This window comes from Lipophrys pholis, assembly GCF_963383615.2.
Source record: "Lipophrys pholis genome assembly, chromosome: 17".
NCBI classification, from domain to species: Eukaryota; Metazoa; Chordata; class Actinopteri; order Blenniiformes; family Blenniidae; genus Lipophrys; species Lipophrys pholis.
This window is the reverse complement of record NC_137643.1, coordinates 2,732,275-2,753,726: the sequence shown is the minus strand read 5'-3', so window position 1 is coordinate 2,753,726 and position 21,452 is coordinate 2,732,275. Positions and strand designations below refer to the sequence as shown.

The 21,452-nt window shown below is 46.0% G+C and overlaps 3 protein-coding genes across 3 annotated transcripts; 1 reads left to right on the top strand and 2 right to left on the bottom strand.

The window, feature by feature from the left end:
* Positions 1–777: 777 nt before the first annotated feature.
* rnf5 (ring finger protein 5) lies at positions 778–10,721 on the bottom strand. Its single transcript, XM_080484964.1, has 6 exons — positions 10,355–10,721; positions 6,726–6,744; positions 4,005–4,117; positions 3,870–3,927; positions 3,650–3,761; positions 778–2,696 (listed from the first exon to the last, which is right to left on the bottom strand). Exons 1-6 carry the CDS (start codon positions 10,561–10,563, stop codon positions 2,578–2,580), a joined length of 630 nt encoding a protein of 209 aa, XP_080341090.1. The 5' UTR covers positions 10,564–10,721; the 3' UTR covers positions 778–2,577.
* Positions 10,722–11,477: 756 nt separating this feature from the next.
* On the top strand, positions 11,478–13,641 carry utp23 (UTP23 small subunit processome component). Its single transcript, XM_080484523.1, has 3 exons — positions 11,478–11,834; positions 11,907–12,081; positions 12,217–13,641. Exons 1-3 carry the CDS (start codon positions 11,647–11,649, stop codon positions 12,622–12,624), a joined length of 771 nt encoding a protein of 256 aa, XP_080340649.1. The 5' UTR covers positions 11,478–11,646; the 3' UTR covers positions 12,625–13,641.
* LOC308122597 (double-strand-break repair protein rad21 homolog A-like) lies at positions 12,872–20,344 on the bottom strand. The gene is made up of 14 exons (XM_080484522.1): positions 20,275–20,344; positions 18,908–19,105; positions 18,643–18,772; positions 18,453–18,552; positions 17,958–18,064; positions 17,607–17,816; positions 17,388–17,510; positions 17,137–17,265; positions 16,525–16,748; positions 16,294–16,450; positions 15,774–15,919; positions 15,455–15,637; positions 14,814–14,897; positions 12,872–14,526 (listed from the first exon to the last, which is right to left on the bottom strand). Exons 2-14 carry the CDS (start codon positions 19,049–19,051, stop codon positions 14,335–14,337), a joined length of 1,929 nt encoding a protein of 642 aa, XP_080340648.1. The 5' UTR covers positions 19,052–19,105; positions 20,275–20,344; the 3' UTR covers positions 12,872–14,334.
* Between the last annotated feature and the right edge of the window lie 1,108 nt (positions 20,345–21,452).

Below are 21,452 nucleotides of genomic sequence, written 5' to 3'. Positions count from 1 at the left end.
CTCCATTCCCTGTTATAAACTGTTAACTTAAACCTGCCTAGTTAATGGTTAGAGGGGTTTAACTCCCCCACACATCCACTCACTTTGAAATTATTTCTTTAGACGACACTCACTCTGAATAAACAGAAAGTTCCACTTGTGGTTAAGCTTTAATAGTTTCCTATTAAAGTGGGGTGCGTAAAAATGAGCAACATCAAAGATTTTCTGTTTTTGTTCGATCAGTACATGAAAACATTACTTTTCCCAGACCTCGAAAAGAAATGTAAAGTTCAATTGAAAATAAGTTTAGAGTATTGCCAAAAATCTTTGTTAGCAACAGATAATTATTACATCACATTATCACTTTTCTTAAAGTATTTCAGGAGTTTTTCTTTACATTGCGCTTCTATTCAAACAGTGCCTATTGGGATTACGGTAGTTGTTATTTCAGATTACTCTGCTGCCCCCTGGTGGCTCCTTCAGCTATGTGCAGGAAGCAGGAGAAAACATCCTGCAGAACAAAACCAAATCAAAAACTGCAACCTATGGAATGATTATGATTTACTATCTAAACTATCTGAAAAATATATTTTCACCCAAATAGAACTTTGTAGAACTAACAAGTCTCCTGCAGACGTTTCTTAAAAAGAACAACGCAGTTATATGTGGCGTTGTGGATGTCAGCCGCGATGAGGTCAAAATCTGGGAATGAAACAGAGCAGGGATGGCGACTTAATGTAGCTGAAATATACAATATATTACCAAAAGTATTTGCTCAGCTCTCCAAATCATTTAATTCAGGTGTTGCGATCTCTTTAATGGCCACAGGTGTATAAAATCAAGCACCTTGACAACGATTCCAGAAACCTGAGCGACACAAAAACAACAGAACAAGTAGATTTGTTTTAGTCAAGTTTTAATCTGCTGGACTATCTGCTTTTTACACGTCTGCGTTGGAGTCCATCAGAAGACCTGGCCAGTCGCGACCTCCGACTTGTAGTTGTAGTGTCACATGAGCCTCGGGATGACAAAGTGGAGGTGAGCAGGAAGCGACGAGCGCCCGTCCCGCAGGGGACGTCCTCCTCTTCTTCTCTGAACCCCCGTCAACGACGAAGCATCAGAGACCCCCGGAGGAGTCTCACATTTGGTTTTTTAGATCTTCTCCTACTTTGAGCTTCACACACATGAAGATGAATATCTGACAGTGACGTAGAGTTACGAGGGAGAACTTCAGCTCATCCTCACACGAAATCACATTAGTAGGGAAAGTTGTTTTTGTTTTGTTTTGTTGTTTCTCTCTGGTGACATTAATTGAAGCTTTGTGGGAGGACTAATTAACTCAGGCTCTTTCTTTCCATTTTCTTTTTTTAAACAAAAGAAGTTACAAAAACATGTGGAGGCTCCCCGCTCACAGCTCGTCCTCGCTCTCGCGCTCCACGGCTGGTCGTCCAGTCAGAAACACGTAAAAACAGCATTTACAATATTCATATATACAAATATATAATGTGAACACACCCGCTCAGACACACACAGTCAAAAACCAAAAAAAAAAAAAAACAGGAAGTATTTTAATATTCACACAGGTGGGACGGCGAGGACTTTGTTCAGTTATCTGCGAATGCTTCGTGTTATTTTCACCTTCAATAAAAGAAGGCTTAAACTTCTTAACATTAAATCAACCTCTTCCTGCTGCTTCGCCGGGTTCAGTCTCGACCTGGGCCGTGGGGACCCCCGGTTCGATTCCTGCTTGCTACAGGAAGGCCATGTGTTGTAAAAACCAGCCAAGTCTACAGTGCGGGTTGTAAAGACTCGCGGTGGCGATTAAAGGAAGCAGCACGACAGACGAGCTGCGTTCAGGAGTTCCTCCTACCAGAGCTCGGTCAGTAAAACACACACTTAATACACAGAAAGAAAACTACCCAACTGGCCAGATTATCCAGAGCAGTAACAGAGAGAGAACCTACGAGGACAGACGTGGTTAACACCAGTACACACTCCAACGTCACAGTGCAATGGCAGTTAGTTGTTTTTTTTTTTGTTTTGTTTTTTAAGACAAACGTATAGAAAAATGCATCCAACGGTTTCTGTCGAGCTCTGGGAGAACATTTCACCAGGGAAACTGTAAACGGGAATTAATTCACGCAGACGTCCCGCCTGCCACTCTTTGGCCTTTTTGGAGAAAGATTGACCTGTTGGAACCGCGCTCAGCCTCTACAGGCCGGCGATGTGGAAAATCAACACAGAACGTTCCTCTGCACCTCCTTCACACCAAATACTGTCGCCACACCGCCGGGACGCTCTCTCTCTGTGCGTGTACCGACAGGTGCGTGCAGGGAGGGGGCGCCGGCGTGACGGACTCAAGGGGATTTTTACACTGCGACTGCTACCAGGGAGCAACATGAAGTGAAGGGGCGGAGAGTTTGAACTGATTCATGAGGAAGAGGAGGAGTAAACAATGTCTGCCGTTATTCCCCTTTTCGGGATCAAAGCTCTTACAGGTTAGCAAATGTAACACCAGCGTGTGTGTGTGTGTGTGTGTGTGTGTGTGTGTGTGTGTGTGTGTGTGTTCTCCCAGTCATCCATCCATCCACTCATCCTTCACACGCTCAGCAGCCAGAAGAAGAAGAAGATGGCCACGAACAGGAACAGGGAGTCCTGCCAGTTGTTATTGCCGTTGTTGAGGTTGCCGTTGCCATGGTGATCACCCGGATACTGATCTGAGGGCAGAGCGGAGGGACGAAACACCGTTAGGTTCAGCTCCATCGCTCACCGAGGCTCCGTCTACACCGCCACGTTTTGAAGTAGAAATGTTTGGGGTGTCTCGGTCAGACGCTGCTGCTGCTGCTGCGACACGGCCGGAGAAAATAGTTCTTCTGCACACGAGGCAAATATTGTTTTCAAAAGTTTTTCGTGTAAACGCGAAATACTTTCTGAAACAAAATCGCCAAAAACTAAATGTGACTTGAATCGTGGAAACGGAGCCTAAAGGTTTATTTAAATTCAAACTGATAAACTGAGTAAATGTTGGGTGAAGAAAACGTCTATGAACCAACATTTTCATGAGACGAACCTCTTTTTTCTTCTCAGAGGTGAAATTTTATTTAATCACAATAGTTTGAGAAGTCTATTGTGTCTTTGACAGCAAACATCCACATGAATATTCAGTTTACTGTCGCCGTATATAAAGGAAAGTCTCTCAATACAAACTTAAGTTTATTTATTTATTTTTTAAATAAATAAAGATTTGCAGGTCTACACTACAAAGGTCTTTTTAAAGTGGATGTGAGTAATGCTATATGCGTACTGGTTGTTGTCACGAGACAATTGGAGTTAATAAAGTTGAAGCTCCACATAAATTGATACTAGAAACCACGTCTGCGATAAAGACGGAAATGGAACCTTAAATTTCTCTTAAATAGCCGATGAACCTGAAGAACGTTAAAAGACTTGAAGACTTTAAAGGACTCTTGTGACGGCGTTATAGTTCATCGTGAAGGAATGGTAAAGTTCCCTTAAAAGAGCCTTGAATTCATCTTAACGGACCCTTGAGAACCTCTCAAAGTTCTGCTAAAGACCCATTAACGTGCTTAGAGAACAGTTGAGGGTTGAAAGACCCGGTGAGGTTGATCTGGTGGGTTTGAAACGCTGACGGAAGCAGATCCAGTCTCACCTGCTCTGTGAAACGGGTCGTTGGCGTTGAAGACTGTGGTGAAGAAGCCGAAGGGGAACGCGCCGATGCCAAACGACATGTGAAAGCCCGTGTCCCCGAAACCCTGAAACATCTGGACACACAAACACAAAATTAAAAAGAAAGAAAGAAAGAAAGAAACGGGAGGTTGTAAAAACAAGAGGAAGGAGTTGGAATGAAGAGTGAAAAGAAAGCGACGCACCCCTCCTCTGCTCTCAGGCTCCGTTCTCTGTCCCTGAGGCCGCGGCGGAGTTTTCAACCTGAACACAGGAAACACACATGAAGCTGGAACAAACAAACAGACACAGAGGGAGAGAGAGAAAAGGCGGCGTCGTACCGGGGGTCCTCCTGGCTGGAGCTCCCTCGGCCGTACAGCGGGATGACCTTCTCTCTGCTGATGCCCGCCTTGCAGACGGGACACTGCTGCCGGCTGGGCCGAGTCTCCAACCACTGAGGAGCAGAGGACGAGTCGGCGTTTACACGACAACGAATACGAGTGTATCCTCAAAACCTTCCTCACTTTTGGGGGGGGGGGGGGGATCTGATTACACGACACCGGTGTTCTGATCCACTGCATCTGCTGAGTTTTTTTATCTCGGCTCCCGAAGTGGAAAGATTCTTTCACGGTTACTAATCCCTCCTGCAGAGGCTGATGGAGGCTGATGGAGGCTGATGGAGGCTATGGAGCCTCTTACCTCGTATCCCTCCCTCACTCCCCATTGAAAATAGTTCCTTCTGGTCAGGCGTCTGTAAACCAACATGGCCGACCTGTAGTGGTTTGACTCGCGGTTCATATTCTAGTTTTATCGTCCAGATCAGCAGTTTAATAGTTGAGATTCTCCCCTGATAGCATCCGAGGCGTCATCAGTCCATACGGACGTCAGGTTCTCTCCATTCTCTTCACCTTTATAGCGTTTTGTTCTCTGCACTCACGTCTCTGTGGTTTCATTACTAATTCATCCAAAATGTTTTTTTTCAGTTGAATAATATTCAAATGTGGCTCATGGGCCTTTAAATTTCAAGATTCTACCGTATTTTGGGTGATTGTAAAAAACATTCAATTTACTAAAGGACCAGCTGAACAAAAGCAGCTTAATTAGAAAATCCCTTGCAGATTGTTCAGTTCAGTGTAAAACACTCCTTTACCGATATGCTCACCTTTGTAATAGAATTTCTATGAATTCTGAGCCATAGTGTATTTACAACATCTCCAGAAGACATTTGTCAGGAGCTTTAATTTCCCCCATATCACCAGAATGGCAAAAGAAACACATTTAGGAGGAACCCTCATTAATATTAGTAATTTCATTCTATTTATTTTTTGCCAGTATTTCAGACCAACCTAGTGCACAATAGCAGCATTTCCCACATTTACAGCGAGACGAAGACCGAGTGTTCAAAAAGTTCCCCCGTTTCCACGGAGACGGAGTCGGAGCATTTCAAAACGCTGCGTTTTCCCAAGCACGGCTGTTGTGTAAACCGACGGCCAGAAACGCCAGGACAGTGTCGCATCGCTACGTGAAAACGGCGCCCGAGAACAATGTGAAGCTCTGAGGGCGATTGAGGGAAGCAGAGAAAGCCGCAGTGAACAGAGGCATTAAGTGCATTAACACCTTTAAGCTGCATTAAATCAACTGACCGGTGCAGCGTCCATGCCAAGGTTACGTCACAGCTTTACGCTGGAGAGAACACGCCACAAAACCCAACAGGAAGCTCACCGGAACACGGTTACGCCTCCAGTTCATGGTGGGAGTGATGCACCTTTCCTCGGTTTAAATAAGGACTGTCAAAGTCATTGCAGTTCAGAGGGAATAAACAGGCGAATTTCATTATAATTGTATAATAGTGTTTTTTCTTTGTTGTGGCGCAGATTATAAATATTGAATATATCTATATTTTCTCAAAAAACAAAGAATTACTACTGACAATGAGTACAATCTCAACATAAAGCCAATTTTAATGAAACCTTGCTGGTGCAAAATACAGAGAAATATCCTAAAAACATCTTGTGCAGCCGTTGCATTATGGGTGTGTTTTTACAAAGCCCCCCCCCCGACAGCACGGAATGACGCTCGTCTGCGAGGGAGCAAGCTTCTATGTGGATACCTCAGCTCGGGTCTCAGTGGTGTGTCGAGTCCTTCTGGACCCGCTCGGGCCCGCAGGCCTTACGTTTGACACCCCTGGTTTAGAGTGTGAATAGCAGTGAATCATATCCAGCGGATGTGTTTGCATAAATACATATTATGAACGGTGTGGATCAATCTCAATCCCAGCCTTCACTGCCCGACTCGTCTTCACTGGAAGACAGTTCAACTCTTGAGTTTGACTTTTGTCACAAGATGTTGGAGCGTGGCGGTTCCCAACGGGCAGTAAATAACCACAGCTCATTCTGTGTGTGTGTGTGTGTGTGTGTGTGTGTGTGTGTGTGTGTGTGTGTGTGTGTGTGTGTGTGTGTGTGTGTGTGTGTGTGTGTGTGTGTGTGTGTGTGTGTGTGTGTGTGTGTTATAATTAGAATTGCTAATCCATTTTCAGCTGCTGGTGGTTTGACATGTCCGACTCCTTGACTCTCAGCTTCATTCATGGACACGATCGCAGCCTCGTGTTCACAACTGGCTGCTTAAAGCGGCTTCCTGTTAAAGTGTTTATTTGTTTCTGCTTAAAATAAATGAAGCCAGAATAGAGGAAGGGGCTTATTGTGCAACTGTAAAATTCTTGTTGTGATCAGAGTCTAATTTTATTCTAATATAATGATTAAAATGTAAAACAAACCAGGGTTACAATAGAGAACATTCCCTTTACTGCTTTATTGACTCAAACTATAAATGTTATTCAATTAGATTTTTACACAATGATTGAATTCCTAAATATAAAGGACTATTTGACTTTGCTTACTTTGTTAGTTTGAGCATCTAAACGTCAAAGAAAGTCAAAGCAGAACAACACGAAGCCCCAAACAGGCTTCCAATGCCCCGAGTCTGGATCCTTGCCTGGACCCTTCATAAGCACACGGAGCGACCCGAGAGGAGGTCAGTCCAGACGAGAGAGAGGAAATACTCACTTGATGAAGGCACGGCCAGCTGCAGACAAACAGAGAGAGACAAAAAGATTAATCCACATTCTCACAGGAGCTCTTTTCTTCAGGAAATGTCGGCTGCCTGCATCAATAACAGCAACATTCCCCGGTCATCCTCCCAATGTGGGGAGAACGTCAGGATGACTGGCTTGTTCTCTGTCACCTGCGGCTCTAAACACCCAGACAGGAAATGAAGCCGCTGAGGATGAGGAGGATGATTAAAGCGGACCTTCCTCCCTGTTCGTATTAACAAGCTCCTTCTGTCCCCAGCGCGGTGCTGGCTGGGAGGACAGGTGACCTGCTGCTGCATGCTGGGACATTTGAAGACAGGGATGCTGATGTCCACTCTTCATCTTCCTCCAGCTCGGGGTCATGACGGGGCCGAGCAGGTGACGGCGAGGACCGTCACCATGCAACTCAGGCCTCCGAACATCTGGAGCGGTTTTATTGTTTTGGCCATATTTAGTAGAAAAGGGCATTTCGACCAAAACACAAAGAAAACAGCTGAAAGTTGCATTTTCCTCCCTCGTTTCCACCGACAGGGTCAGGGCTCTTTTTGAAAAGTTGCACTTCATTGTCTCCATCATTGTCGTCAAAACGATACGAAGGTTTAGAGTTTTCACTTGAGAACGTCGTCGTGTACGACAACAAGCCCTTAGACGAAATTCACGGCTTCGGGGATGTCGTGAAATATGAATACGAGCATTAATACGCTTTTTTTTTTTTAAAGTGTTTTCTGTGATTTTGTCTCGCCAGTCCCCTCCCGTCCAGAGAACTTGTGATGTTTCTCTCACTGGTTTGACTGCAGATCATCAGAAAACACTGCAGACAGATGAAGTTTCTCCACCTGAAGAGAGTCCAGCATGTTTCATCACTTTAGATGAGATTTTCTGAGACGAGGACGAGCGTCTAACGCAGGTTCGGAAGCCGATCCGAGGCTCGGATTTTCTTTAAGGTTCCCCCGCTTTGACGTTATTTCTGTACACTTCAGATTCTTTGTGAGATTAAGAGCGAGCCAAACACTCGGATCATGCGGAGGAACAGGCACGGCTTGTTTTTGACAGTCAAAGCCATGTGAACCAGCAAACCCTAACCAGCAAACGCACCACACATGACGCATACACACACACGTACACACACCACACACACACACACACACACACACAGACAGTTCACAGCCTGGCTCGGTGTGTTCAGCATTACTGTTACAGCAGCTGTGAAAAACATTCCTGTGGATGCAATCTACTGAATAAAGAGTTCAGCTATCAACCCACCCAGCACTTATTAAACGTGTGTGCACACGCACGGCCGGCCTGGAACCTCTATTCAGATCATCACATCACAAACAGGAGGGAAGCCACAGCATTGTTTTCTTTGCAACACATAAAATTCCAACATTCCACATAGTTTCAAATGGTGTTGAAACAATGAGAGCTTGAATCTTCATTTCTTTACGACTTTACAATCAGCCACAAAGAGGAGGCTCCGCCTCCCCCTGCGTGAAAATCCCAGAATATTAAAGCTTTATTTTTAACATGTAACTTGGTGAAAAACTACAGGAGATAACCGAGTGGCACAAGAGCTCAGCCCTCCTGAAGTGGGCTCTCTCTGGAGGACTGTGGAGCCGCCGTGGGCTCATTAACCTCCAAGTATTAACGGTGACATCAAGCAGGATGTCTTCAGTCCTCAGAGCCGCCGCGTCTTCTGACCGTCAAAGTCAAACCGGAGAACGCGAAGGAGAAACAACTAAAAATGACACGGAAAATCTGCAGTGGACTTTTGATGGGATCAGACGTCACAACTGAGCCAACTCTCCCACTTTGCTTCTTAACTTTCAGATGAACTGATCCCAGATCAGCTCAAGCAAAACACTCTTATTCTCAGGGGGTTTTCTAATTAGTGTCGTTTAACCGCAGCCAGACCTGCAACACCGAAGCCATTCTGCTGTGGAATTGCAGCAGGTGAGTCGACGTCAGTGCTTGCCGAGTGTTTCATCACCGCGCAGCTTCGGAGAACATCTGGGGGGACGGGGGGGGGGGGTGACGGGACGCAACACGGCAGCGACGTTACATCAGCGGCACATTACACAGGAGCCTCGACACACGACTGTGTTGTACAGCTGTTCCAGTGGATGAACTCGCAAACAGTTCATGGAATGCCATCTTCCACCTGTATGTTTGAGGCCGTACAGTACTGTGGAAAACTCAGTGACTGTCAAAATAAAACTACCAGGTTGACCTTTGTTAACTAACTGTGGTGTGTGGCATTAATGGGTGGTTGTAGATAAACAGCTTTTGTTAGTTCCTTTCATTCACTGCTACACACACTAACAGATGAAGAACAGATCGTGTCAAACTCTGGACTGTTGACATCTGTCCACCTCTGTATTGCCAAAACACACACACAGATCAACATCAGTGGAAAGCGAATAGCTGGAGGAGCTACGCTTCCTCTCTGTGCGAGAGCAAGAAACACCGTTATGACTTTTACTACTGACCACAATGCCTTTAAGGCTGACCCCAATCCTCCCCTCACTTGGCCCTAATCTCACATTAGCCTCGCTCACAGGCCTTCAGTCAACACTCACGAGTCATGAATGAGACACACACACGTGTGACTGGGAGGTTGAGGGTTGTGTGAGTCTTTATCCAGTCAACATGAAGGAGAAGGGACACGAAATCACAGCTGTTGGCCTGCGGTTGTTTTCATAGTGAGATAAACTCATCAGATACGCTCCGTCACCGGTTGTACTTTGTATCTCAGAGATGTGACTTATCGCAGCCAGCAGTCTGTACAAAGAAAAGCATGAAGAAATATTAAAACACGAGCGCAGCCTTCACGGTCCTGCTGTGTCTTCAGTCTGGACATAATCCACAGGAACAGAGAGATTGGTTTATATTTTGTACGTCTTGCTCAAATGACACTTCAACAAACAGACAGAGGGCAATCGAACCAACAACCTTGTGAAAGACAACCTACCAACTCAGTGGGTGTGTTTAATGCAGAGAAGCAAACATACCACCCAACTTCTTTCAGCACATATTCAGCAGAAGGATCATTCAGAGCTTCAGGGAGCAGAAGACTCTCCACTACACCATTACAGTCTATCCACACACCGGATGCCTCCACCGACTGACCAACAACAGATCGTAGTAGCTGAGTAATGAGAGTGTGGCGTCTTCAGTTTATCTCACAAACTGATTCATGCTTCAGTTCAGGGTTGGATTATAATTCTTGATTCTTCACTGTTTACCTGACACTATGCCAATGATCACCAGGCACTGAGAACACAGGTTAATGTGTCACACCTGTGCACGTGCGTGAGGGCTTTAACTCTGACATGCACCAGACCAGAAGATATGATCCACTGATCACATGGGTGGGGGGCACAGCAGGTGATCTGGACCCTGGGAGCCACACGGGGGGATGATCCGGCACTACTACAGCACTTCCATGTTGGTCGCTGTCAAGCGGGTTAACGAGGCGTGATTACGGTCAGAGGAGGCCGCACACACGTACACTCCGCACCGCCGGGCTGCACGGGAACACAAACAAACCCCCCTTGCACGTCCGCACGGACCCCTCCTCCTCCTGCGACCCGCCCCGTCTCTTACCAGAACAAGTGGCCGCACATACTGATGACAGCGTCCCGGGCAGTGTCCAGACAAATGTTACACTCGAAGGTGGCCCGGTCCCGTTCGCCCTCCCCGCCGCCGCTGCCACCCGCTGGACCGTCGCGGTCGTTGCTGCTCTCCCCGGCCGGGAATCCTCCTCGGCTGGCCGGCCCGCCGTCACTCGAGGACCGGGGATCCGCGGCCGCCATCGCGGTTTGTTGTTGGTGGAAAAGAAGGGGAGCGCAATCACAGGGCCGACCCGACCCGAGCTAACGTCCGCTGTGAGAGTCCGGTTAAACGGCTGCAGCCTCCGAGCGAGAGCCCGACCAACCGTGCTGACTTTACCTGAATGAGGGCTTCCGTTTCCGGGCAAAACAGAGCGCCAGCCGGGGGCGGGGCGGAGGTCAGAGCCACGCCCACGAAAAAAGAAAGCAATAGAGATTACAAATATTCTGTGCATTTCTTTCTTTAATTTTCTGTTATTATACACTCCTCAATGTTGTTGTTGTTGTAACAGCTTATACTCCTGTTCATGATTATGGGAAGTAACAAGTATATTTAAATAGAATTACTGTAAAACTGCTTTAAAGTCAAATTAAACTATTTTCAAAGAAATACGAAAACAAAGCACACAGACTGCTCAAATGATTCATTGCTTTTAGCTGCATTTAATTGTATTTCCCAAAACTGGAAATTTATTAGGCTTAAAATGTCTCAAAAGGTCAAAGCACATTTCTCATATGATACCTCAAATTATGTTATAGATAAGAATTACACTACTGCACTAGCTATAAAAATGAGGATCAATATATTATATTATATTATATTATATTATTTCAATTCAAGTTTTACACATATTTATCTGTTGGTTTGTTCTATGGATTTTATTTTAGTCTCGTCATATATTTTCGTTCAACATTTTATTTTATCCGGGATGTTTACATTAAATAACAACACACTGAACTTTTTCTTTTTTTTAACATTACAATGAAATGTTGAAAGATCCATACTAAACTTCGAACTTCATATTTTACCACCTTTCAATGAATTTAAAAAATATAAACTTTAAGTGATCTGTTTATCTTGTGCGCGCGGAACTGTTTCCGTCCTTGTGTTTCCGCCCGGAGTCTTGAGAGGAGCGCACCAACAACGTGTTGTGTCCCCACGCTGACTGTGTTTATTGACATTTAAGCGGAAAAAACAACTTTCGTGAGCAGAAGTAATGTTTTGAAATAGTGACGGTGCTCCGTGAGGACTATTTGTGAACAACTCGTCAAGCCGAACGCGACAATATGAAGATAAAAAGACAGAAACAAGCCAAGAAGACGATCAGCTTCTACAAATACAACTTCAGCTTCAGGGAGTCTTTTCAGATCCTCATCGACGGAACTTTCTGTCAGGCGGCGCTGAAAAACAAGATCCAGATCAAGGAGCAGATGCCCAAATACATGATGGGAGAAGTGCAGCTGTGCACCACCAGGTGAGAAACATCCACCTCATCTCACCTGTTCTCTGGCGCCTCGGCTTCATCCATCCCTCGTCTTGTTCACAGCTGCGCTCTGAAGGAGCTGGAGACTCTCGGGAAGCAGCTGTACGGAGCCAAAATCATCCTGCAGAGGTTCCAGGTGAGGAGGTGTCCCCACCCGAAGAGCCCCGTCCCGGCTTCAGAGTGCCTGTTGTCCATGCTGGAGGACTCCAACCCTCACCACTACTTTGTGGCTACGCAGGTAAACACCTGTCGGCAAACCCGGCACCCACATCCACAGACTTTAGGACAGTGTGTGAAATGCAAATATAGACGGGGATGCATTCACGTTGCATTTATTGTCTGTAAATCAGCATGTCATTGATGTTTCTTCCAGGACCACGCGCTGACCACCGGCCTGAAGGCCATCCCGGGCGTCCCCCTGTTTTACATCATCCTCAACACCATCGTGCTGGACAAGCCCAGCCAGGCGTCGCTGGACCACGTCCAGGCGGTGCAGCTGGGGCAGCTGGTCAGCCCCGCCCAGCAGCGGAGCATCTGCAGCCTGAAGGAGGTGCAGGGCATCGACCAGAACGACGGCGAGCGGCGGGGGAAGAAGAGGAAGAGGAAGCAGAGCAACCCCAACCCGCTGAGCTGCCTGAAGAAGAAGAAGAAGAAGAAAGGAGTGGCGACGCCGCCGCTGAAGAAGACAGAGGAGGGGGCCAAAAGGAAGAGGAGTCGACACAAGAAACAAAGGACGGAGGGGGGAAACGTCCCGGCTGCTGCTGCTGCTGCAAACGCATAGCGCTGCAGGCAGAAAGACTCTTACTGAATATTATCTCAAGATGTAAAATCTGTTCTAACATTATGACCACATGCATCATAACGTCGTCATAAAATGATGAAACGAGAGAACAAATCTTCGCTTTGTCTCATCAGGCGCTCCAGAAAGCATTGGTCATAATGTTTTGGCAGATTGTGTCCTTGTAAATTCTTGCCGATCTATTTATAATGACATGAGAAGAAAAGAAAACATTTCCTACACATTTGTAAAATACAAGTATTTGTTTATTTTTCTCAAAATGAAAAGCAAGACAGTGAAACTTTTCTGAGACGCGTCAGCATTTCTTCAGACTCCATTTACTTTTGGATTTCATACAAAATAAAAAGCGGGTTTACAGGCACATGATTTAAATATACGCTGCACTCGGGACGACGGAGAGTTTTTTATGGAAGTGAACATCTAAAGTGTGTTCAACTTTAAATTCAGTCCTGAAGTCCAAATGATAAACAATCTTAATCGGGTTCCATGAAGTGATCAATCACATCGGCTATTAAATGAAATACAACTCTCAATAAGTTACTGTGACGTCACTGTTCGGAGCACAAAACTACTGAATATTCTGGGTTATCGGGACGAAGCGTCACTGGACGTCGCTCTGCTGAATCTAAATGTTCAAGAATATACAAAAACTACACTGAAAAACTGAATCTGCCCTCCAGTTATTTTCTGGCTCCGTCAAGAGATTTGCACTCTTGGGAAATATTTCACACCAGCATGCAGAACAGATTCACTCTAATGTGTCTCTAGTCTCACTCTTATCGCAGGCTTCGTTTCTTTGCTTCGTCATGCTTCATGCAAACTGCATCAGAACGGATTTGGGTCCAATTTTTTATCGTAAAAAAAAATAATCCTGACAATTGGTTTCTGATTGGAGACGCGAGCGCAGCGCTTGTAAGAACAATAAGATTTTTATTAAATTTTTTTCCTAAAGTGCTGCAATACAGTCTTGTATTCATTAAACCGCAGAGTCCACAACTCATACCTGCGCAAACTCTTTTTAAAACAATCTGGATACAGGCGCATTCTCCGTCCGGTGGAGAAGAGTGGATGGAGTGACAAACCCACGGCTGTAAACTAAATCTTCACTTTGGTAACACTGAGCGGCGAGAGACAGCAGCTCCAAACAACCAGATGCTGCGACGGAGCGTCTTCCACCAGCCACTTCAACGACAATGTCCAGCCTGTGTCCACATGGTGGTTCGTTTTTCCTTTCCGTGTTGCTAATGGCTGCTGCCGCTGGGCTTTGGGGAAGAACGTGGAAACTCTACATAGACCTGGCGAACCACTGCGGCGCCGCGCTGATCCTCCTCAGAGCTCAGAGTTGTGGCTCTGCAGGCCTGTCAGAGCTGCTTCCAGCCAGAAACCAAGGCTGTGTGGACACGGGCTTTTATACATAAAGTGCATGAATTTTTCTATAAAGTCTAAAATAAATAAATAAATAAAATAGGCAGAGAATGAGGGAAGAACGAGGCCTAAAAGACATTTCATTAAAAAAAACATAACTCGGTATTAAAGTGGATATTGTTTGGAGTTGCGATCTTCTTTACGAAGCCAAGTCACCTTTCTTCCCCCCCTCACACTGCCCGACACGAAAGCACCACATGATTCAGGTGAATAACTGTTAAGATGAGCAGACCGGCCTGACGGCGGAGCTTCCTCGGAGCGCTTCTCTCAGATGATGTGGAAGCGAGGGCCGGGCGTGGCTACGATGTCGCTGTACGGCTCCTCCTGGACCAGCTCCACCGCCTGCTGCTTCTTCAGCACCAGGAAGCTGTAAAACTTGGCCGCCGCCTGCTTTCGGTTGTTGTTCCTGCAGAGATCCAGCAGGCTGACCGACTGGGCGCCTGTTTTGGCCATCACCCTCTGTTGGGGGGGAGACAGGCAGTCAGGACGGGGAGATCTGATTGGTCGTGGTGGGTTTTGATCTGAAAACTTGTGTTGGACTCATCAAAGATGGCGGAGACATTGGTTCTTCTACTGGTGAAAGTAGTTAGTGTTTCACTGCACGTCTCACTATTACATAAGACGTTAGAAAACATCCATTTCTCCAACAACCACAAACATCCGCCACTAAACAACGTGAAACAGTAAATTCAATAAATACAACTGAACTTTTGTAAGTTCAGAAACTGTAAACTTCACTTCAGTACCTGGAGGCCATGAAGCATCTGCTGGGTTCTTTTGTTCCACCTCCTCTCCTCCTGGTCCTGATCTCCTCCCTGCACCTCCTCCTCCTGACACACATACACACACACACACACACATGCACACGCATACGCATACACACACACACACACACACACACACACACACACACACACACACACACACACACACACACACACACACACACACACACACACACACGCGCGCACACACACACACCAGTGTTTCTATGAATGTGCACATATAGAAAACATAGACATACATGTGTAGATTTCTATATGTGCAATGACATTTAAAAATGTTTTGCCTTTAATGTCTCAAATCACCTGTATGGCAATTTGAATTGCATTTAGTCTCTTTATAAAAACATAAATAAATATTTACTTTGCTCTGTTATGTTTGCTCTGTTGTATTTTTGTTGTTATAATAATTTCATTTGTGCCCACATGTCCGAAATAAACTTTTAAATTCAATAAAAAAAAAAATTCTAAACTAATTTTATATAGAGAGAGAGAGAGAGAGAGAGAGAGAGAGAGAGAGAGAGAGATGTATAGATGATGGATGTATCTGTGTCAATGAGTCATGGAGAAGCAGTGTGTGGTCAGTGTGTGGATCTCCGTCTCACCTCGTCGTCAGAGTCGTCGTCGTTCTTCTTCTTGTCCTTGTCCACCAGCAGGTCCAAATCAATCAGCTGGCTGATGTTGGTGGTGCTTTCCTCCGGAGGCAGATCCACGCTGGCTGTCTCCAGCTGCTGGGACGCAGCAGATACCTCAGACTCCTGCTGCTGCAGCTGGTCCAAGGCTCCCATCTGGAGGGCGGGAGGTCAGAGGTCACAGCAGTACAGTTCAGTGGCTACAGCCAATCAGAAAGGTGGATAAATGAAAATCATGAAAGCATTACAACATGATTCTGGTGTCGGTCAGCGGCAGGAGGGCTGTACTCACGGGCAGAGCCGGCTCCGTGTCCTGCGCTTTGCGTTTTAAGCTCCTCTGGGAGGAAGGAGGCGGCATGGCGGCCTCGTCCAGCGTCGTCCTGCTCCCCTCCACAGCCGACGTCTGCAGAACGCTGGCCTCCTCCATGATGGTCTGGTCTGGAAGACAATCCTCACACGATTCCTGTCATCGTGTACTCGCTTTGTTTCTGAACTCTTCAAAAGGGTTTATTGGGGAATCTGAACCGGGTTTGGTGTTCGAATGCAGAAAAACTGTTAATTAATTAATTAATGAAGCTTAACACCAAGTGGGTTGTTTTCACTGTGAATTAGAACAATTTGTCATCTCATCATGCATGCTGCCTGTTTTTCACTATTCTTCTCTCTTGCATTTGTACGTTTGCATCTTATCAGCCCTGCAAAGGTCAGTCAATCAACACAGGAGGAATAAAACTTCACCTTAAAGCCATTTCACTAAAGTAAACTCACACTTTGTGTGACGTGAATCTACACACACAGATCCATTCTCTCACCCATGATGTCTTTCTGTTGCTGTCCGGCGGTTTCCTCTCTGGGCACCTCCGGGTTCTCCAGATCCTTCAGGAACTCATCCAGACTGTCGGCCTCTCCGCCCTTCCTCCTCTTCCTCAGCTCGTCGGGTACCAGCGGCGTGAGGCATCTTGTAAACATCTGCACACGAGAAGAAATGAGGGCGTGACGAGAGCACGAGTGGCCGCGTGGAACTGCGTCCGTTGAAAACTCACCTTCAGCAGCCGGGCGTTCCACAGGGGCTGAGCCGGGAGGGAGAAGAGCTTCTCCACGCCCCCGGTCTCCTTCCACATCATCAGCTTCTTGGTGGGAGGAGCCAGATCCAACGTGGTGACGATGTCCGAGTAGTCGGAGAGCTGCGCCCGGATGGTTTTACTATCCAGCTCCTTCACGCTGTCCACAATCAGCTTCCTCTTACGCTTCGCCTTGGTTTCCTTCACTGCAACGAGCACGAAACATCAGGAACCAGTCAGAGGATAATAATTATAATTATTATTCTTATTATTAATCTTCAGGAAAATATAAATGTTTGGTCCAAAACAGTAAATGTTGAGCTTCAGATGTCATGACGGTTTTGATCATTGTATTCTGGTTTGATGTTTTATGTTTGGCCAAACTTTCATTCCTTTCTAAACTAAGTTTTCCCTCTTGTATATTTGTTCTATTTCAGATTTATTTCTTTTTCTAATGATGAAAGTTTCTTCGCTCCAAAGCCAGTCAGAAGATCGTCCTCCTGAAGTTGAGACCGATGTTCAGACTAAAGTTAGAAGACGCTGCGTTGAGCGGGATGAGAAAACGAGCCGTTGGGAAACAGGAAAAGCAGCTGCCTGTGATGTCGATGGGCTCCAGAGCGAAGGTTTCCTCCTCGTTGTGAACCAGGTTGGTTTGTTCTGCCTGGTCGGCCATGGTGGGCAGAGGCTCTGTCGGACCGGAATCCGGGCTGTCCGGGGCTCCGGCTAACGCCACACAGTGAGGAAAACATTAATGTTTAACATTAATAACAGCTCGGTCAGTCTTCTGCATTATAGACAACAATGAGTCTGCGCCACACTGTGGAGCCCGGCTGAGTGCGGCTGACCTGAGAGGGCATCGAAGTCGTCCTCGTCGTCTCCGTGGTCCTGAGGCATCATGACGCTCTGTGTGATGGCAGGAGGGTCGTCGAAGATGCCGCCTCCATCCTCGTTACTCAGCAGCTTGTCCACTGCACATTACATGAGTAGGATTGACGTGTCGTGTTTCATTTCTCGGGTTCTAAAAACAAAAACGTTTGACGGTGTGCGACACCGCCAGATCTTACCCAGCATTCCTCCCTCGTGGCTCTCCATGGGGTTGTCTCCGAAGTCGTCCTTGTACTGGTCGTCGTACTCCAGATGGTTGGACTTGTCGGCCATCGGGTTAGCTCCGCCCTCCGCCTCCAGCAGCAGGTTGGAGGCTGACGCTCCCATGATCTCCACCTCGAAGGCGCTCTCCTCTCGCATCATCTCCCGGTCGTCCATTCCAAAGTCAGCTGCGCCAGACAACATAATGAAATATACTGTGACATGGCAAAGCTGAGGCTAATGAGTAAAATGGTTATTCAAACTGTTTCAAATGACCCCAAAAATATATAGAATAATATGGTCAAATAAAGAGAAGTGAAGACGCTCACCAAAGTCATTGTCCTGCAGCAGGTTGAGGTTTCCCACCTCCTCTCTCATGGTGATCTCCTCCACTCTGCTCTGGTTCAAGTTGAACTGCTGAGCCACGTCAATGTCGCTGCACAAAAGACACAGAAGCACCGTCAGGAATTCTGAATTTACCAGCAGCCTGAAAGCCCATTTGTTGCCTTTCCGTGGGATCGGTGCGGCGACCTTTCAGGGATTCTTAAAATTAGAATGGGTTAAACGTGCAGTCAGAGGACAAGCGTGGATGACATTATGAATATGAAAATAGTGTGTGTATCAACCATGGCCTGAAGTGTTCCTGGAGTTGAAATATTCTTTCTACCTCAACCACGTGGGCTATGACTCCTCTCCTTGCTAAAAAAAACAATATCTAAAGCAGCAAGTCGTAGTGGCTTTATATTTTGCCGACTGGAAATAAACAAACAAAAAAGAAGTATTTTCCTGCTGGAATTTCCCCGTCAGGAATAAACAGGACTCACTCCAAGTCTGGCAGCGGTTGGTCAAAGTCGTGGAACTCCTCCGGTAGGGTGATGGCATTGTACGCCGCCTCTCTGTTCTCCTCTGGAAGATCCACCACACCTAAAACGTCACACAGACAGAGCATGAGCCTCTCCACCGACTCTTCCCAACCGCTTCAGGGAATCCAATGACTGATTTAGTGTTTCCAACCTGGTCGAAACGCCATCTTGATCTTGATGAAGGCCTCGTTACAATCTGCCAGCAGGTACTTGGCCTTTCTGTGGTAGATCCTCACCACCCCCAGCAGGAGATGACCCGACGTCCTTAAAGCCATTTTCACCTGAATCAAATGAAATCACAAGGCGATGATTCAATACAAAGCCATCCTCTTGAACCGTTGGCATCCCATGTACAGTTCAACAAACACAACAAGCTGTTTTAAAGCCGTTAGGAGCGAGCAGTGAAAGGAAATGACCTTTGGTGAGATGATGCTCTCCACGCTGCTCTCCAGATTGCACTCAAACACGTGTGCCTTGGTCAGCTTCTTGTCCCAGTGGGCCGCCAGCCAGATTTTGGCCAGCGGCCCTCGTTTGCTAAGGACAAAGTGGGCATAAAACATCGTCTCGGCGCCTCCTCACCACCAGGGAAAGGGGGAAGGGGGGAGGCGTCGGGCCTGGAGGGGAAAAACAAAACAAAACAGGACAAAGACAAAAACACAGAATTGAAATCAGGACTCAGATGTAGTAAAACAGAGCGTAACAGATCCGCTCATTGTCGTGTGGGAGCTTTCATGATGCAGATGTTTGTCTAGTTAATACCAGCAGGAGGCAAATTGATTGAGAATTCTCTAAACCATGGCTCGGTATGGCAACAGTCCAAGTTCTTCTCCTCTTCTTTTGTGTTTAACGACAGGAAGCATCCATAAAGTTGCATTACCGCCATCTGCTGGTTCTGTCTGTCTACATCGTTTCCCACTGCTCTCTTTGTCCCTGATGATTTTTTTCCTCTCTCTCTTATCAGCAGCTTTTCCCTCCCTGATGACTGACACCTTTGGCTGAGATGCCTTGTTGATGCTCGAAGTTACAGGTGAATGGATGAACTGGTTGGACGAGTCACAAAGAAGATCAATATTGATCTATAGCTGAAAAATGACGACAGTTCCGAAGGCAGATGAGGTCAAATCCTGGACTAATAAAGTTTATCTAATATTTGGAGCCAGTGAGTGAATGTTACTCTGACCGAGACACACACACACACACACACACACACACACGCACACACACACGGGGGTCGAACCCGCGACCTTCCAATTGAAACATGACCACTATATCACCTGCGCAGAGAGAACATGCAAACTGCAGATTTTATAGCAATTTTCATGCTAAATGTTATTCCTGCACTCAATGACTTGTTTTATTTATATAAATGTTAACGCACATCCTGTTTTCTTTGTTACTCCTGGTGTCTGCTTATTTACATTAGGTGTGAAGGTGAGGTGTTAATCGGAGCATTTATGTATCAGGTGCACATTTATTCTACATATATATATATATATCCATAAAAAGAAAAAAGAAGATGTCGTTGCAGGACTTTAAAATGCAATGCACGCGCCTATGTTATCTTCTCTAAACAGAAAGGAGTCGTTTGCCATGGCAACAGGGCGAGCTCGTTCCCTTTAGCGCGGTTTTTCATGACGCTCGCGCCGCAGTGAGCTTCATGACGCTCCGGGCAGACAGGTGACAGTGGCTAACGATTAGCCGCTGTCAATCCCTCTAAAGCCCGCGTGTCTCTGCATCCCTGATGTACCGAGCACCACCTTCACATAGACCGGGAAAGACTCACCGCCGAGCCGCGTTCTGTGCTCCTCTGCCGGTGTCGCTGCTGCTGCTGCAGCTGCTCGATGTTTTCCTCCTCCTCCTCCTCCTCCTCCCTCCCTTTTTCACTAAAACAAACAAGATGGCGTCCCCTGTCTCCCTCCTCCAAAGATGCTCCACTGTCACCACATCCTAAACTCTACCTCCACATCCTCATCCTCAGCCCATCACACTCTGCCTCAAACGATTTAAAGTGCCCAAAACAACTTGGGAAAAAAAGAGAAAACTGTTCAAATGGCTAAGACAACTAGTAAAGATATAAAGCAAATATATACACAAAATAGTTAGAAAAGGCTTAAAGAAACAGCAGCTGGAATGTCAAAAACAACCAAGGTCAAAGCCCCAAAAAATGTCAAAATCAGGAACACCAGTAGAAAAGTTAAAAAGAGACTTAAACGTGTCAACACAATTTAAAAACATATTAAAATAGCTATTTAAAACCGTAAGCGCCATTTCTAATAATGACTTCATCCCCTGGCCAGACAGTTCCAGTTCCTGGCATCTGGACGGAGATTTAAAGCCCCGAAACTTAAGACGAGCCGCTGCAGGAGCAGCTGCTGCCATTTCCCTTCTAAATCAGTACTGAAAGCACTTTACTCTTGGGTCTTATGTAATGAAGTTCAACCTGATTTTTTATCTATGTATTGTACCTTCTTTATCATATTTTCAACAAGTCTTCATAGTGGTATTGTAGCGGTTCCTTCCATTTATTTATTCACTCTTTAACCTGTCAGTGAGCCTGTGAGCACCCAGCTATGTTTGTATCACAACTGTTATTTTACTGTCCTGCCTTTTAAAATATCTGCATGTACTGTCAGACTCCCTCTCCTGCTGCACAAAAATCTACCTACGGGTATCAATAGTCACCTTTGAACTTCTAAATGCAATGTTATCAATGCATCGATCCAGTTTTATAAGTCAAAACTATAGTCTACTAACAACTTTAAGAGCTTCTCATTGTAAAGTTTAGACATTAAAATCTGTCTGCAGACCGATTTTAATGGATTGAAAGTGGCAAAGGTGGCTTTTACTGATCAAGTTTGCAGATCTCTGGTCTAGCTAATACCCAAAACCTAAAAGGAAATCTAAAAGCAGGTAAAAACTTTGGTTTAGAGCAGGCATGGGACTACATCAGATATTGAGACT